Source organism: Lemur catta, chromosome 1 (assembly GCF_020740605.2).
Source record: "Lemur catta isolate mLemCat1 chromosome 1, mLemCat1.pri, whole genome shotgun sequence".
In the NCBI taxonomy this organism is placed as follows: Eukaryota; Metazoa; Chordata; class Mammalia; order Primates; family Lemuridae; genus Lemur; species Lemur catta.
Genome location: NC_059128.1, coordinates 33,490,699 through 33,509,007, shown reverse-complemented (window position 1 = coordinate 33,509,007; position 18,309 = coordinate 33,490,699). Strand labels below are relative to the sequence as shown.

Below are 18,309 nucleotides of genomic sequence, written 5' to 3'. Positions count from 1 at the left end.
CAGGACCGACACCGGCCCGGCGCGCACTCGCCCCACCTGCGAGCGTTAATCATTAGCCGCACCAAAGCCCCGCAGCCCCGCCGCAGCCTTCACCCCGGCTCGGGCCAGCAGCGCCGCGAAGGCTCCCCCGGCCCCCGCGGCTCCGCCAATTGCCGGACAGCAGCCGCGGGCCCGAGTCTCCACCCACTGGAAAAATTCCTGGTCCGCCCCGCCCTCGCTCTCTCCCTCCCGCCGCAGTCCGGCTCGGCTCGGCCCCGACTTCCTGCCGGCGCTGGGAAGCGGCGCGCGGGCTGGGGTCCCCGGGGGCCGCGCTCGCAGCTGGCCACGTCCTGGACGGCCCGGGGCTGGCAGTGGGCGGGAGCGGCCGGCAGCCTCGGCCCCTTCCGAGAGCGACTTTCAAACTCGCGCCCGCGTCGCGGCGGCACCTGGGCAGCCCCACGCGCCGTGCGTGTCCGGAGCCCGCGGCGGCGACCGCTCGGTGAGTGTCCCTGGATTCTTCCCGCTCCCCTCTGCCTGCGTGCGGCTGGCGAAGTGGCAGTGCCCGGAGCCGCGCTGGGGACCCCGCCCTCTCGGGGCCCTCGTGCCAGCCCCCTGCGTGGTGAGGACCGGAGCGACCGAAGAGGGCCTGGGGCCTTGGCTCCTCCCCGGGCGACCCCTGCCCGCATAGGGCGAGAAAGCTGGAGGGTCGAGCGAGGAGACATTTTCTGTCCTTTTTGCCCCGACCCGGGAAACAAAGGGGGCGAATGCGCCTGGTGCCTCCGAGGAGCCTCAGTTTGAAATCCAGGAAGCCCGCGAGGCTGCGCGCGGTCCTTGCCCCGAACTGTGGGCCCGGGCAGGGTGGACCCGTCTGCGGTAGGACGAGCCTCTGCTTCAGCGAGCCCGAGAGGCGCCCGCAGCCTGTTCCGGGTTGGTGCCACACGGTGCTGGCTGTGGGGAATCTCAGCTACCCGTACGGGACGAATTAGAGTGGGCTCCAGAAACGGGGAGCAGAAGGCACAGAGCAACTGGTTGCCTCGCCCTCGCGCGCTCCTGAAATCGGTGTGGTTGTTTGGGCCCCCCTCTCAGCCTTTGGTTTGGAAAGCCAGGATGAGGCGTGTAAGCTTAAATTTTCAAGACGTTGTTAGGGTAGTTACTTTTACTCCTTGGGGCTACTTTTGGAAACAAAAGGAGGAATGTGGTGGGAAACTGAGCGGTTGGAGGCTGGAGAGGTGTGGCCTGGGGGGTGCGGTTCGGTGTTAGAGGCCGCCGGAGAGTTTCAACTTTGAGGTCATTCGCTAAGCTGTGGGCAGATGTAGGGGCCTGTCCCCTGCTCTGGGGCCCCCATCGGGCAACCCAGATTGCATCCATCACCTTACAGGGAACCCGGGACTGGGGGTTCCCAGGGTTCCCCAGCCAGTGCCTTTGCACGCAGCCCAATCACAGGGCCCTGGCTCAAGAAATAATAAGCGGGCAGAGTAATGACAGTCCCGAGAGGGGGAGGGGCTCCCCGCCGAGCATATCAGCTGCCTCGCCTTCAGGAAAGTGCCTTTCCCGCCCCTCATTTGCTGAAGTAGAGCTAAGGTCCTGAGTCACTGAATCCCAGCTGCCCCCAGGAGGAAGCCTAGGGAGTAAGAATCAGAAGAAAGCGTACACTGTCTGTCATTCACCCTCCCCTGTGGTTCTGGGCTTACCCCTTGTCTGGGACGGCCTCTGTTCCCCTTTGGACGCCAGCTCTTAACAGTCCTGCTGCCTCCCCCCCAGCCCCTCCTAGAAGGTTGGACCACCCCTTGGCTCCCTGGGTGTCTTGCCCTAGGGATGGGGCAGGGAGCTGGGGAAGAGGTAACCTTGAGGCCAAGTCCTAGCTGCTGGGGGAGTGATCTGTTGAAGAGCTTCTTTGGGGCCTTTCTACTGCCTTTTATTAGAGGTGGCATAGCAGGGAGAGTGGAATGAGCACTGGACTGGGAGTCTGGCACAGGTTTTTGCCTGAGTTTTAATCTTGGCTCTACTGGTTAGCATGGAAGCTTGATTGAGTGGCTTGGGCTGCAAAGTCCCTCAGATTAGCCTGCCCCATTTACAAGTGAAGGCAGCAGAGCCCAGAGAGGCAAGGTGATTATTGGCTCAGATTTCCTCACTGTTCCAACATGGACTGGCCAATTCACTTATCTTTTCTGACTCAGTTTCCACACGAACAAAGCGGAGTTACTTACTTGCTTGCTCTTCCGTGTTAAGGATCAAAGGAAGCCTTGGATGTGGAAAGTATTCCATAAACTCCGGTACAAAATAAAGGGCTCATGGTGGCTGGGCGGGGGATGGGCTGGGGGGGGTTCCTTGAAGGCTTTACAATTTACCGCATATGTCCCTTATGTGCCACAGGATATGGTAGATACCAGGAGCCAGTGGCATAAGTTTATACCCCTGGCCTGTAGTAACTCAGCCCCAGAGTAAACATTTGCCTTACCAAATCCACAGCTATCTCAGGGTCACTGTTTACACCAGAGGAGGCCAAAGGCCATGGTCTGAGGGCTGAAAGGGCTTGAGGGGGAAATGGTCTGTGTTGCAGATGTAAGGCTTGCCCCTCCGCCCTCCACGCCCCTCTACTTCCACCCGTTCTCAGAACCTGTTGAAGGCTCTGGCCGCAAGCCTGGGGGGCTGTCACAAGACCAGGCTGCACCCTGGTCTTGGAGGGTTAAATGTGAAACCATCTAGCTATTCTCTGTTGTGTTGGGGGTTGAGGGGACTCTGGGCATTGGGAGGGGCTATCTTCAGCTCCTCATCTGTGCCCCTCCCCCATCCCAGGCCGTCCCTCTGGCCTGGGCCACTGCTGTCCCGCCTCTCTGGCCAGCTGCACATCCACAGGCCTTTGTTCCAGGGCGGCAAGCCTGCCCTACTCCACCCTCCCTCCCTAGCAGAAGCCCTGGGGCTACGGCCCTGGCAGCTGGAAATCACTCCTGCCAGCAGGAAGGTTCTACTGGAGCCCTCAGGGGACCTGGCAGCCCCTCATTTCCTCTTATCAGACTTTTTCTCTGGCCCCCAAGTCACCTCTGGCCAGACTCCCACACTGTTCTGTCATCTCTCCTTCCTTCCCCTGAATAGATGGATCATCCTCTTTTTCTTCCTTCTATTTAAAGTACCACATTCATTCACTTAATTGTTTATTTAGCACCTACTATGTATGAATGGTAGATGCATGGGACACAGCAGTGAGCAAAATATACAACAATCATTGACCTCATGGAGCTGACTTCTAGTGGGGGAAGCTGGTAATAAACAAGATAGAAAATTGAAATAGCATATCAGTGATAAGCAAAATAAAATATATGATAGGGAAGGTATGATACGAATTGTCACAGAAGTGGTGAGATGACAGTTGGATAGGGTGCCCAGGGAGGCTTCCTGGAGGAAGACACTTTTGAGGTGATGCCTGAAGGAGTTATTTCCCTTCATCTCTGATTTCCCTTCCTTGAAACCCAGTTCAGCATCCCACTGTGGCATTTAGGAGCAGGGTCTGGAGTTGGGCATGCTTGGCTTCAAATCCTGGCTTGACAGCTTACTAGCCCTCTGGCTTTTGACATGGCGCTAACCTCCTTTGAGCCTGAGTTTCTCACCTGTAAAATGGTTAGTCATCCTACCCACCACATGTGGCGTTGTGGGAACGAACAATGAGATAACCAGTGTTGAGTGTTTAGCAAGGCCTGTGGAGGTGTTCTCCAGCCAGATTCTGCAGGAGTGGCAGGAGATACTGAATGCCTGCTAAGGACTCCAGGTGAAAAGCTTTTCATTTTAAGTAGTGGGCAGGAGGGGGAATTAAAGGGCCATGAAAATAGAAAACCCTAGTGAAAACTTTCTAGTTAGTGAGCCTTTCCTGCCCTCCCCTAGATTGCAGATGGCTGAGGATGCAGGACTCCCAGGTGTGTTTGGTTGGCGGGGTAGGATGACCTGGGGAGTCCTGACCCTCCCTTGCTCTGGAATTCCCCCTGCTTCCAACCAGCTGGGATGAATCACCTTGTCCCTGGCCTCTCTACTCTGCCTCTCAGCTGGGAAGGCTGTCCCCTACCCCCCTGCAGATAAGTTATGCTGTGGGTGTGGGGAAAGAGGGAAAGGGGCAGACGGTGGGTGGAGCTTCCCATTTTGGGAAAGCCCAAAAAGATAACAGGATTCTGCTGGAGGCTCTGAGGCTGCCCCGCAAGGACTTTCAATAAGGACTAGAATTTAAAGTAACAGAATGACAGACACAATGAGAGCTTAGGGTCCGGCCTGCCCAGCTCCAAGCTGCTTCCACCCAGCTGATCTGATGAGCCTCTTCCCCTCTCAGCTGGAACCACGGGCCTCAAAGGGAGGGGTGTAATCTAAAATACTGCTGTCAAAGTTTGTGGTGAGCGGTTTCCTGGGGGCCCTGCCCTAGCTCCGGAAGTGAGGGATGGGCGGTGGAGGGTGAGGCCCAGGGAAGTGGTCATCAACCAGAACACCCCTCACCCCCCACCTTCTGCCTACTCGCTGGGCAGCCAGGCAGGCCCTGCGATGAAGGAACTTTCTGGCCCTGCCAGTTGGTGCTTGGAGACTGGGTAATGCTAGATACAATCTGGCCTGGGAGGAAGTTGCGAAGAGGACCCTGAACAGCCAGCCCCGGGCATGTTTATGATGTTGGGTGATGTCAGGAGAAAGAAAACAGGCAGGGTCAACTAACCTGTGGACCTGCAGGAGGTCCACCTGGAGATGCTGGTAGCCCCTCTGGATGTCAGCTGTTGGGATGAAGCCTGGCCTTCCTAACTGGGTCCCTTTTATTTTGGGTAGAAGCTCGCTGCTGGGGGCAGGAACTGGGTGTGACTCATCTTTGTTCCCACGTGGCCTCCAGGACTGTTAAAGTGTGATCTACAGGGCATGATGGGCTTGTGCTGGGTCCCACCCTGACAGTAATCTGGGCTTGATGGTCTCATCCCCTTCAGCTTTTCTTCCATGGGGTTAGGGAGAGAAGGCAGTGGTAGGGGGAGATCCAGCCCTGGGTGCGCTGTTGCCGTCTGGGAATGCAAGGCTAAAGGGAGAACCGGGCTTTGTAAGGTGTTCTTGGCTGGCCTTTGGGGAGAGAGCCCTGATTTAAGCTCAAGGAAAGCTTTAAGGACTCCTGAACACACAACCTGAACAAGGTGCTGGTGGACACAGTGGTGGCTGTGCATGAACCTTTTGTGAAACACAGTTTGAGCCTCCTAGGAGTTGCACTCATTATTGCTAGAGTCTGAGTTGAGAACGAAAGGGAGAGATGCAAGAGGAGTGAAGTCTTTTGACCTTGGTAACTGGATCCTAAAAGGAGATAGGGGTTCTACAGGTACTGGAAGCTCTTAAAACTCATCTCCCTTACTCCCCAGTGAGGCTGTGTGTGTGCTGTTGAGCAACAGACAGCAAGTATTTATTGAAAGGAAAAGGGAGCCAGTATTCATGCAGCTTCTCTATTCATCCAGCTCATTGCTACATCCCTAGTGCCTGTTGTGGAGTAGGATTCCAATAAATATTTGTCCAATAAGTAAAACCCCATTGTGTGATGAAACCTTAGGAATTCAAGAAATCTTCACACTCTTTACAAATGTTCTATTCTTGTCTGAGAATGTTGAGAACATACGATTCTAAGAAGGTCGCCTGTGGTCAGCTATGCTGACAGTGAGGGAGGAAGCCCTGTATTCCTACAGCCTGCAAAGTGTAACAGTACCTGGAGTCACTGGGACCAGTCTTCTAAGACATGCAAGTTGAACCCAAAGTGGACAGCAAGGTGTGCTTAGAGCTTTGGGTAGAGTTCATCCATCCTGTAATATGTTCTATTATATCCTGTAACACTTCTCTCCTAAAATCCTCTTCGGAACTCAGCCTCCCAGCAGCCTTGCTTATTTGCATATAGCCTAGAAGGTCAAGAACTCAAGTTCCTACATTTTTTTCATACCAGCCTCCCCAGACCCTGTTTAAGTTTTGCACATAAGCTGTGTCATCCTATTTGCAAGCCCATAAGAAGCAGCAAATGAGAGGATAAAGGAACCAACATAGAGGGGAAAAATGACCACAGTGCAGAGTTGGCAAGAAGAGCAGACTGAGATCAAAATGTCAGGAAAAGCCAGCATTAGCAGAAGAGCTGGGGGCCATTCTTTGTTAGGGGGAATGGCTTGGCCCACCTTGGACCTTTGGGGATCATCAGTTTGATAACTGATGCTTGGCTGGTAATTGTGACCCTGAGTCATCAGGAAAAGGTTACATTACATTCCCTTGACTCTGCTTAGGAAGGTAGGAAGTGTGTAACAGATTTTTAAAAGATTCCCATAAGTGTTGACAATTAGGTAATAATATCACTAATCTTTTTAACAAGGCAATATAAGTAGTGTTACACCCCCACCCCCCCAGATAAGGAAACCAAGTCCCCACAAGGTTGGATAACTTGTCTAGGAGTATTCAGCTGAGACTTGGCAGGGATGATTGGAGTTTATGCTCTTAGCTCTAAGCCAGATTGTTTCAAAACTTTGCACACTCTTGACAAAGTGGCTTTTTGGACAGCTCCCTGTCCACAGGGGGTCCAGCTGGCTCGGGTTGGACTGTGTCATAGTAGGGCTGTGGGATGGGCCCAATCTTAATTCAGCTCCACCCAAGCAGATTGCTGGTTACCCCAGAGGGTGTTTGCCTCACTTGAAACAAGAGTGCTTTCAGTGCATTTGCGTTTTAAGCACCTACCTGGGTGCCACATAGCACTTTCTGAGGCCGGAAAATGACAGGGAGGAGTTGCGATTTCAAAAATCCCAGGCCTCCTTCCATCAGGAGCTTTGTCCTTTGTTTTGGTCTGGATGCTGCCCAAAGATACTGTGCTGTGCAGTCTTGGTGCTGGTTGTTCCAGTTGGTCTGCAGGGTGGCTGGGCCTGTCCCTGCGCAGAAACCCCTACCCCATGTGCCAACCTTGCAGATCTGGCAAATGTTAATTTTATCATACTTCTCGTTTTTTACAGAGATAAATGTTACAATGCAACTGCAACCGCAACTTGCTTTTGTTTCCTCTCAATCCTTTTCTCTTCCCTACTTCCCTAGAAGTAACATCACACAAACATAGTGCTTATCATTCCTATGAATGTTTTTATACTTTTAAAGGTTATCTATAAGTAATTTATAGTATTGTGTCATTTTATTTTATTTTGAGATGGGGTCTTAGTGTGTTGCCCAGGCAAACTCCTGGACTCAAAACTTCCCAAGTAGCTGGGATTACAGGTGCTTGCCATCATGTTTGATTTCGTATTTTTTTTTTTTTTTTTTTGAGACAGGGTCTCTGTTGCCCCAGGTAGAGTGCAGTGGTATCATCTCAGCTTACTGCAACCTCAAACGCCTGGGCTGAAGTGATCCTCCTGCCTCAGCCACCTGAGTAGCAGGGACTACAGCTAGTCCACCACCATGCACAACTAATTTTTCTATTTTTTGTGGAGCTGTGGTCCCGCTGTGTTGCTCAAGCTGGTCTCCATGTTACTTTAATTTTGACATATATAGTACCATGTTGAATGTCCTTTTTCTTGGACTTAAATTTTCTTTAACTAACATTGGTTTCTAAATTTATTCATGTTGATATATTTAAATCTAGTTTATTCATTTTAACTGCTATATGGTATGTATTATATAACTATATATATATCTCAGTTCCCTCATTGATGGACACTTAAGTGGTTTCCGTTTTCTCACCACTATAAATAATACTGTATTGAACATCCACGTGCTGGGTCTCTAGTGTGTAGGCCAGCAGTGGGATCACTGGGTCATAAAGTGTACTTTTCAAGGGACTGCCAGATAATGCTCAAGTGATTTGTAATTAATTTATTCTTACCAGAAATATGAGCGCTCCTACTTCACTAATATTTGGATTGTCTCCTCTAATCAGGTGGATATGAAATGGTATTTTAAAATTATTTTAAAGCAGAGGTGGGAAAATTTTTTAAAAATTGGTTTTGAAAATTAGCACTTACATTATGAGTAGGGTTGAGTACTTTTCATGTTTACTGGCCAGTTGTGTTTACTATTCTTAGTCTTTGCCGCTTACATGAAAACATTTTTTTAACCAGGTAATAATACATCCATGTGATTCAAACTCCCAAAAAGGAACAAAATGAAAAGTCTCCCACTATTGTCCCCTAGCTACCCCAGGTCCCCACCCTGAGACATGTTAGAGTTCTTCTGTACTTTCTCAGAGATAATTCTATCCTTTATGCATTCTTAATTGCCATTGTCTTTTTCTTGTTGATTTGTAGGAGTTAAAAAAATATGTGTATGTATGTGTTAAATAACTAATCTTTTGTAGGCTATATGCATTATATATATATCTGTGGACTGTCTTAACTTTATTATAATAATGTTATTTTTCATGGGGAAGTTTTATTTTTAATGTTGTCAGATTTACCAATCTTTTATTTGTACTTTCTGTGTCTTGTTCAAGAAATCCTTTCCTTCTCTGATTTATAAATATATTTTCTTCTACATTTAAGTTTTGTTTCCCACACTTAACATTTTGAATTCATCTGGAATGCATTTTTTTTTTTTATATGACACTGGTTCTCAAACCTGACTATACATTAAAGTTTCATGAGGAGTTTTAAAAAACGTACTGATGCCTTAGTCTCACCCCAGATTGGACCAATAAAATACAAATATCTTGGGGTGGCCCAGAAATGATTCTAAAATGGCCCCAGGTGACTTTTATGTATAGTTATGATTGAGAACCACTCAACCTTGTAAGATGGAACTGATTTTATTTTTTCCAGAGGAATAGCCAATTTTTCCAGCACTGATTATTTAATAGTCTATATTTGTCCAGCTGACTAATGATATTCTTTCTTTATATATATTTTAATTTATAGCTTTATTAAGATATATTTCATGTATCTTAAAATTCACCTCTGTGAAGTGTGTAGTTCATTCATTGGTTTTTAGTATATTCAGAGTTGTGCAACTGTCACCACTATGTAATTTTAAGACATTTTTATGACCCCCAAAAGAAACCCTAGACCCATTAGCAATCATTTCCCATTTTCCCTGTCCCCTAGCCCGAGGCAACCACGAATGTACTTTCTCTCTAAACTTGCCTATTTTTGACATTTCATGTAAATGGGATCATATAATATATAATCTTTTATGACTAGCTTCTTTCACTTAGCCTGATGTTTTCAAGGTTCAGTCATTTGTAGCATGTATCAGTACTTCATTCCTTTTTTATTTCAAAATATTAAGCGGGTACAAATGTTTTAGGTCACATGGATCATTTTTATGCTGCTTGAGTCCTGGCTATAGGTGTCCCTATCACCCAAATAGTGTTCACAGTACCCATTAGGTTGGGTACATTAGGTTTATCCCGCTCTTGGCCTCCCTCCTCCCCCCATTGCTTTCCACTGAGTTTTACTTCCCTCTGTGCACATGTGTGCTCATCAGTTAGTTCCAATTTAATAGTGAGTACATGTGGTATTTGTTTTTCCATTCCTGTGATACTTTACTTAGGAGAATGGTCTCCAGTTCCATTCAGATTGTTTCAAAAGGTATGAATTCATCTTTTTTGTGACTGAGTAGTACTCCATAGTATACATATACCACGTTTTATTAATCCACTCATGAATTGATGGGCACTTGGGTTGATTCCACATCTTTGCAATTGTGAATTGTGCTGCAATAAACATTCGAGTGCAGGTGTCTTTTTGATAAAATGACTTATTTTCCTTTGGGTAAATACCTAGTAGTGGAATTGCTGGATCAAATAGTAGGTCTACTTTTAGTCTTTGAGGAAAGAACTGTTTTCCATAGAGATTATACTAATTTGCGTCCCACCAACAGTGTATAAGTGTTCCTTTCTCTCTGCATCTATGCCAGCATCTATTGTTTTTGGACTTTTTAATAAAAGCCATGCTAACTGGGGTAAGGTGATATCTCATTGTGATTTTATGTACTTCATTCTTTTTTATTGCTAAATAATATTCCTTTGGGATGGGTGATTGCATTTAGTTTATCCATTTATTAGGTGATGAACAGCTGAGTTGTTTCCAATTTTTGGCTGTTATGAATCCTGGTGATATGTGATATGGACATTCATGTACAAGTTTTTGTGTGGACAGATGTTTTCAGTTTTCTTAGGTATATACCTAGGAGTAGAACTGCTGGGTCGTAAGGTAACTCTGTGTGTAACTTTTTGAGGAACTGCTAAATTGTTTTCCAAATAGGCTTTACTATTTTGTATTCCCACCTTGCAATATACAATGGTTCTGATTTCTCCAAATCCTTGCCAACACTTGTTATTATCCATCATTTAGCCATCCTAGTGGGTATACAGTCGTATTAATTGTGGTTCTGACTTGCATTTCCCTAATGATACTTCATGTGTTTGGCCGTATGTGTATCTTCTTTGGAGAAATATCTTCAGATCCTTTGCCCCTTTTTAGATTGAATTATCTTTTTATTGTTGAGTTGTAAAGGTATATATTCTGGATATAAGTCCATTGTTAAATACATGATTTACAGATATTTCCTCCCATTTTGTGGTTTATCTTTTCACTTTCTTGATAGTGTCCTTTGAAACACAAAAAATTTAAATTTTGATGGTGAAGTCCAATTTATCTATTTTTTTCTTTTGCCGCTTGTACTTTTGGTGTTGGGTTAAGAAACTATTACTCCCATTCACGAAGATTTACTCCTATCTTTTCTTCTACCAGTTTTATGATTTTACCTCTTACATCTAGGTCTATAATCCATTTTGACTATTTTGTGAAATAGGTGTCCAAATCCATTCTTTTGCATGTGAATATCCAATTGTCCTAGCATCATTTGTTGAAAAGATTATTCTTTCCCTTTTGAATTGTCTTGGCCCCCTTGTTGAAAATCAATTGACTATCCGTGTGATGTTTTATTTCCATAATCTGAATTCTGTTCCATTGATCTGTATGTCTGTTCTTATGCCAGTACCACACAGTCTTGATAATTATAGCTTTGTAATAAGTTTTGAAATCAGAAAGTGTGAACCCTCCAACTTTGTTCTTTTTCAAGATTGTTTTGGTTATTCCAGTCCCTTGTTTTTCCACACAAATTTTGGGGTCAGCTTGTCAGTATCTGCAAAAAAAAAAAAATCATCTGGTGTTTTGATAGAGATTGTGTTGAATCTTGAGATTAATTCATTGAGTGTTGGTATCTAAACATGTTAAGTGTTCTGAGCTGTGAACATGGAATGGCTATCCATTTTTTTAGGTTTTTAATTTTTTCAACAGTGTTTTATGGTTTTCAGTGTACAAGTCTTATACTTCTTTTGTTAAGTATAAACCTAAGTATTTTATTCTTTTTGCTGCTATTGTAAATGGGATTGTTTTCTTAATTCTGCTTTTGGATTGTTGATTGCTAGTGTATAGGAATAAAATAGATTTTTGTTTGTTGATCTTGTGTCCTGCCTTTTGTTAGTTCTAATGGTTTTGTAGTAGACTCCTTAGGATTTTCTCTGTACAAATTCTTGTCATCTATGAATAGTGATTGTTTTATTTCTTTCTTTTCAATCTGGATCTCTTTTATTTCTTTTCCTTGCCTAATTGCCCTGGCTAGAACTCCAGTATAATGTTGAATAGGATGGCAAGAGTGGACATCCTTGTCTTGTTTCTAATCTTAGTGGATAAATATTGTCTTCTCCATTAAGTATGATGTATTTTGTGGTTTTTTTGTAGATACAGTATATAAGGTTGGGGATAGTCCCTTCTATTCCTAGTTTGTTGAATATTTTTATCAGAGAAGAGTGTTGGATTTTGTCAAATGTTTTTTCTGGGTTTATTGAAATGATCAGGTGGTCTTTGTACTTTATTATCATCTTGAATTATACCAATTAATTTTTAGATATTAACCTGATCTTGCATTTCTGGGCTAAATCCCACGTGGTCATAGTATTTATTCCTTTTTATATGTTGCTAGATTCAATTTGTTAGTATTTTGTTGAGGATTTTTGTGTCTGTATTCATAAGGGATATTGAATTGTCGCTTTCTTTTCTGTGCTCTTTTCTGGCCTTGATAGCAGGATAACACTGGCCTCATAGAATGAGTTGGGAAGTGTTTCCTTGTCTATTTTTGGGAAAGAGTTTGTGAATTGGTGTTAGTTCTTTAAACATTTGGTAGACTTCACCAGGGAAACCATCTAGTCCTGGGCTTTTCTTTATTGGAAGTTTAAAAATTACTAACTCAATTTCTTATTCAGATTTTCTATTTCTTTCTAAATGAGTCAGTGGTTTGTGTCATTCTAGGAATTTGTCTATTTCATCCAAGTTGTCTAATTCATTGGCATATAGTTCATGACATTTCCTTATAATCCTTTAAGATATTCTTTTTTTTTTTGTCCTGTGGTCTTCTGCATTTATACTACAATATATCTAAATGTGGACTTCTTTTAAATTTAACTTGGTGTGTGCCTTTGAGGACTAATTTCTATCTTCAGTTCTGGAAAACTCGTATACATTATCTCTTTGAAATTTGTATCTCCCCCATCCTTTCCTTTTTCTTCTTTGTGAACTTATACATCTCTTAATGTTCACACTTTCCATCTGATTTCTTTGAACTGAATTCAGGATGATTTCTCCAGTTTATGTTTCATTTCACTAATTCTTTCCTTAGCTGTGTTTAATTTTCTACTTAACTTAGCTATTGGGTTTTAAATTTCAATACCATATGTTACATATTCATTTAGTACTTTATCTAATTGGCCTGTTTCTTTCCTGTTCATACTATCTTGTTCTTTTTTAATGGTTTTTATTTTATTTTTTTTAGTCATTTTAAATATTCATTTTTTCCAAAGTCTTTTGCAGATGTTTTCTTTTATCTCTAGTTCTTTGAGTGCCAGTTCCATTTTTGACTCCCTGGTGAAAGTTTGTTTTCCCATGCACTTTTGGAAGTATGCACTTATTGGTGATGATGTCTAGGGCATATCAAACATGTGCGTGGATGGCTAAGGTGGGATAGAGGAAAAGATTATTGGAAGGCTGATTCCACAGGGCTTTGCCTGTCTGGCTGCTGCTTATCATACAAGTCTCTGCTCAGGAATCACTTCCTGAAAGCCTTCCCAGGCATCCCTACCTAGTGAAGTTCCCATCCTCCAGTCACACTCTGTTTTCTTTGCTCTGTCTTCATAGCGCTTACCACTCTCCAGAAATATATTAGTTATTTGTCTACCTTTTTGTGGCCTTCTTCCCCACTGGACTGTAAGCTCTGGGAGAGCAAGGATTTGTCTTAGTCACTGCTGTAACTCCAGTACCTGGCATATGGTTTATACTGTAAATAAATATGAATGAGTTTGAGGTTTTCTTTTCCGATAGAAAGTCTTCTCAACCCTGATTCTGGAGCTTTCATCTGAGCTGGGTATGACGAGGAGCAGAGAAGAGGTGAACAGCTTGGCTTTCCATTCCTAAACCCTCCGCTGGGAGTGGCTTTTTCCTCCCATCGTAAGAGCCCCCCGAATCCCATCCACTGTATGTGCATCAGCCTTCCTCTCTGGCACGTTTTTGCACAGCTCTCAGAAGTAGACATTTAAATGCCAAAAGATCTGGGGGAAAAAAGAGCACAAAACCCTGGAAGACCTGGTTCTTACCTTTACGAGGTTGTAATTGCATTAAAGGGACAGAGCACTCAGAGAAAACAGTTTAGGGTAGTTGCCACTCACTGAGCTGCCGGGCAGATTGGCACCCCTGCTGTGAGAGTATGTGGGAGGAAAGGAAGGCCTGTGCCTTGGGGTTGCTTTCTGCTGGTCATATATGGTTTCTGGAGGCATCTACAGGTGGGTTATGAATTCCCAGGTTGCCCCACCGTCTAGGAACTTGTTCTGGGCAAAGTGTTAATTGTAAAGGGGTAAAAAGTGCATGAGGATATTCTCATGTGGGGCGGAGGGTGAGGGGAAAGGCGGCTGAGTGATGGTGTCTTTGACTGAATCTCTTGGGTGCCGTGGGAGGTGGTGTTGCCCCGGATACATGGATTCCAGCAAACCCTGTCTTTCCCACTTACCCAACTGTATGGTCCTGGGTTCGTGTTAGGATTATACAGAGAATGTGTTTAGCACGATATCTGGTACACCCTCAGAAATGTTAACTGTGATTATTTCAGCCTGGCATTTTGGGAGCCACTTGTGCCTCTGTTTTCTGATCTCTAAAACAGGGGTAATAATACCTGAGGCCCACCTGCCCTTCCCCGCCCCCCCTGCTGTTGTGAGGACATAAGGGTTAATATCCTCAGGCTTCGAGGGCCTGGGATGGGGGAGGTGCTGCATAAATAGAGTATTGTTGTGCTGGTGAATGATCTGGCTTTGTTCTTGAGTCTTCAGAATTTGACTTCCTGCAGTTAGTATCCCAAGTGCTTAATTGCTGGAGATATTTGCACCTCCTCAGCCAGTGGTGCTTACCTCCTGGGCTTGTGGCCAGGGTCCTCACCCGGCGTGGACCTGCTGAGTTGTGGTGGGAAGCTGCACTTCCTGTGCTGGGGCCCCCAGAAATCAGGAATGAGAGAAATGCAGAAAGTATGACCCACACGCAGAACTGGTTCTGAATAGGACGTTTATTGACGAGGTTTTGCAGGAGGCGGCGGGCGCTTTAATTCCCGAGGCAGTTGGTGGCAGCTTGCTGCTCTCCCCAAGCCTGTTAACTGCTCTGCTGCCGGTGCTGGGGAGAATGCAGCTCCCCGGCCCCTCGCCGCCCTCCCGGTGCTCGGATGGGAGCCCTTTTGAGGAAAGCGGTAGGTACCCAGCTGGGCCAGGCCAGGGACTGCGAGTGGGGTGTGATGGGGACTTTTTCAACTCTGGGCCTTCAAGCCTTGCCAGATCCCCCCTAGGAAACCTGGCCAGCCACAGATTTTGGGGCAAAAAGGCAGTTTTTTCTCGTGGGGTTCAGAAACTGAGGACCATAACGGGAGCAGGCGTGGGAGAGCTGCTCCTGTCTTACCTGCCCCGGCTGCTTCTGGTGGCCCTGTCATGTGGCTGGGTGATTGTAAGACACTCTTGTTTTCCTTTCGGAGGCGACTGTGAGTGGTTCTGTGAGGGGGCTTCTGAGGGTCTTGAACATGCGCAGTTGGTGGTTAGAGAAGGTTGTGTAGGACCCTGTACACGCGCGTGTGCACCCCCATGGAAAAGCAGAGTTAATTTCCTACTTCTTCCTGAAGTTTCCTTTTCCCAGAATCCACAGAGGGTGGTTGCTTTGGATCAAATCACGTGGCAGCTGGTAGAGCAGGTGAAAGGAGGTGCTTCCCCCCTTCCACAGCCGTGGACAGTGGGGACCGGGCGCCCACCCTTCTGCAACTCTGCACAGCAGGAGCGAGGCCACCCAGGCAGATCGTTGCCCTGACTTGGCTATTTCTTTCAACCCTGAATCAAGGCCTCACTTCTCCAGGGGTAGAGTCTGCTGCCCGGGCTGAGTCTCTCATGCGTCTGCACCCCAGCACCTGGGGCTTGGGGACGCTGCCCCACCTGTCGGAGTTCTGGTCCATGTACCCTCTCAGCAGAGGGAGGAAGCTCCTCTGCTCTGCCCGGGAACTGGTTGGATGAGTTTCTCAGGCCTCTCTGGTGAGGCCCCTTGGAAGGGGAGGCAAGGGGTGTGGGGGATGGGGGCCGGTGCTGCTGGTGGAGAGGGGCCCCCTGGCCTCCTGGAGGGAGACCTGCTGACTTAAGGGCCTGCGGCCTTGAGTATGTACACTTGTGTGTGAGCCCTTAAGGCCTGCTTTGGAAAACCCACTTTCCTAACTTCTCTGGGCCAGGCAGTCGGCCCAAGGTTAGAGCCCAGGGCAAAGAAGGGGGTTCCTTGGAGCTCTTGTTGCAGTCAGTGCCTGTGAGGAAGAGGCCTGAGGGCTGGGAAGGCCATGGGGGATCTAACCAACTGGGTCTGGAGGCTCATGCTTGGCGTTGGGGAGGGAGTTGTTTGGAGGAGCCACCCTGCTGGCACCTTGCCCCCTAATTCTGATGTCCTTGGGTAGGGAAAGTGAAAATTTGGGGAAGGAAAAAACCCTCTTCCGGACCAGTTAAGCTGCTGGCCTGAAATCCCAGTGGGAGACTCCCTTCCAATGAAGACCTGAAATCTCAGTTTTCTAGGGTAGGTGTTACCTCCTTGCTCTTAGAAGCAGTTAATTTGTGTGTAGCTTCATATCCTCTCATTAATTTGGGGCCTCACATCTTCCCCCTTCACGTGGGTTGCAATAGGTCTCATTACTGTTTCTAGCCAAGGTGCCCTCGGTTTCTCTCTCTCCTCCTTGAAGTGCTTTGTGAACAGTTAGCACCTTCCTGGGCCTCTGCATTCTTCTTGAACATTCCTTGGTTCTACAGGCACCTGTAGCCCCAGCCTCACATTGCGGTTTGTACCTTTGTAGGGCTCATTCTCACACCTCATCTCATGGGTCCCCGTTTCCAGCTGTTTCAGTAGTTTTTCTTCCAGACCCGGCTTGGATCTGTCCTTTCCCACAAAGCCACATGGATCCCTTGAGTCTGCCATGGCCTTCCGGCATGGCCTCTTGTTGTCAGACGCCCAGATCCTTGGGTGGTCTGGGTCCTGTCGGGAGTCAGCTGTCCCTTATGCTCTCCCTTGGCATCAGACGCCCTCAGTTCTCTTCTTCACCTGGCGAAAGCTTACTCACATTCATGACTCAGCTGGAATGTCACCTCCTCCTAGAAAGCTTCCTGATCCCCTCAGGTAGCACTAGCCACTCGGTCTTCTGTTCACATAGTTTATTTATTGTACTTCTGTAGTAGCACTCAAGCATTGTTTAGTGAGTATTCTGTTTATATGGCTGTTTTTCCTTCTAGAGTTCAAGTTCCTCAAAGACAGGGACACTGTCTTATTCATGTCAGCATCCCCAGGGCCTAAGCACCGTGCTCACAGGTGTTGAAGGAATTCCCAACCTGGAGGCTGGAGTGAGCTCCATTCTGCTTCTGCCTGCACCACGCTCCACCTCCTCTGTGAGGGATGCGCTTGTCTTGTTTCTCCTAACAGAATACAAGCTCTTGTGGGCTGTGTCTGTGTGTGATTCATCCTTGTATCTCCCACTGGGCTGCCCTTTTGTGCAAAGTAGGTGCTTGATAAAATACTTGTCCAGTGAATGGATTCCAAAGTTGCGCAACTTAGGAAAGATAACTAGTGTTACCCCCAAATAAAAGAAGTGATACTGAGGCACAAAGAGCTTGCTGACTTATCCACGGTGGTTAGGAGCAGAGCTAGGGTAGTTTGGAGGCATGCTGGCCGTAGTCCCCAGGCTCCTTCATATACATTCTTCTGCTTTCCCCCTTTTTATATTCCCTGTGACTTTGGAAATGGGTGAACACCAGGGCCTTGCTGCTTTGTCTTACACCCTGGCTCTCCCAGACATCTACCCTAAATCTGGATCTAAAACCCAAAGACCAATGTCAAGGTTGGTTTTTTTGGTCACTAATTTGTGCTTTTTTTCTTTCAAGTTGCCTTAACTTCCTGTGGTTCCCCCATGGCTCTGTTCCTCTGCAGCTCCTAGCAGTACACGGCACTGTCTCGTCCTGTGAAACGCTGAGGAATGTGCCCTGCATGCCAGAGCAATGGGACTCTGACTCATTTATACTTCACTCTGTGGTTTGACCTGCTGGGTACCAGGATCAGCTCTTTCCTTTCCGACTGAATTGCTCTGTGTCCGCCCTTGTTAGATCGCGGTCCACGATGATGTTGGAATCCTAGAAGATGGATAAGCACAGGCTTGGTGGGGGACGGTTAGGTCATGCTGGGTCCCCAAATCAAACTTGTACCTTTTATTATTAATTTGAGATGTGGGTCAAAAATTTGAGGTGCAAGTCAGAAAAATCTCTTGTCCTGGTGCTTGTGAAACAAATAAGTGATTCCTCTATCACCACCGCCAGCAGCACCATTCTTGGTGGGCTTCCTGTGCGTCAGAGGTACAGATTACTTATGTATATCATCTAAATCCTGGAGACAACCCAGGGAGGTTGGCACTGTTACTGTGCCCATTTTGCCTATGAGGAACTTGAAGCTTAGTGAGGTCAAGTGACTGGCCCAAGGCCACATACATACAGCCAGGAAGGTGGAGAACCTGGAATTCTAACAGGTCTGCCTGACCCGAAAGCCTGTGCATGAGTTTACTGCATTTAACCCTTGTGGGTCCCCATTGCATGCCTGCATATTCCCTTCTCTGCTGAGAAAGCAGAGGGACCTGATGAGGCCCCTCTGTTTCTACTTGGTTCCCACTGAGATTCTCCAGTGCCTTTGAACCCGACTGGTAATAAGTGCTGTAGCTCTGAAGGTGTGACTCTTTCCTCCTCCTTTCGCAACTGCCTCTGCCGCACCATCCCTGCCCCCACTATCCTAGAGGCCTCAAACT

General features: G+C 46.7%; 1 protein-coding gene across 6 annotated transcripts in view; it reads left to right on the top strand.

The window, feature by feature from the left end:
* The first annotated feature begins 218 nt into the window (after positions 1-218).
* PLEKHG3 (pleckstrin homology and RhoGEF domain containing G3) overlaps positions 219-18,309 on the top strand; it is a 39,530-nt gene continuing 21,439 nt past the window's right edge. For 4 of the 6 annotated variants that reach the window (XM_045565754.1, XM_045565746.1, XM_045565728.1 and 1 more), the window contains exon 1: positions 14,316-14,703. In XM_045565754.1, the coding sequence (XP_045421710.1) occupies positions 14,680-14,703 (24 nt within the window). In that variant the 5' untranslated portion in view covers positions 14,316-14,679. Of the gene's footprint in view, positions 479-14,315; positions 14,704-18,309 lie in introns of those variants that run through there. The other 2 variants (XM_045565736.1, XM_045565763.1) reach the window with 2 other exon arrangements.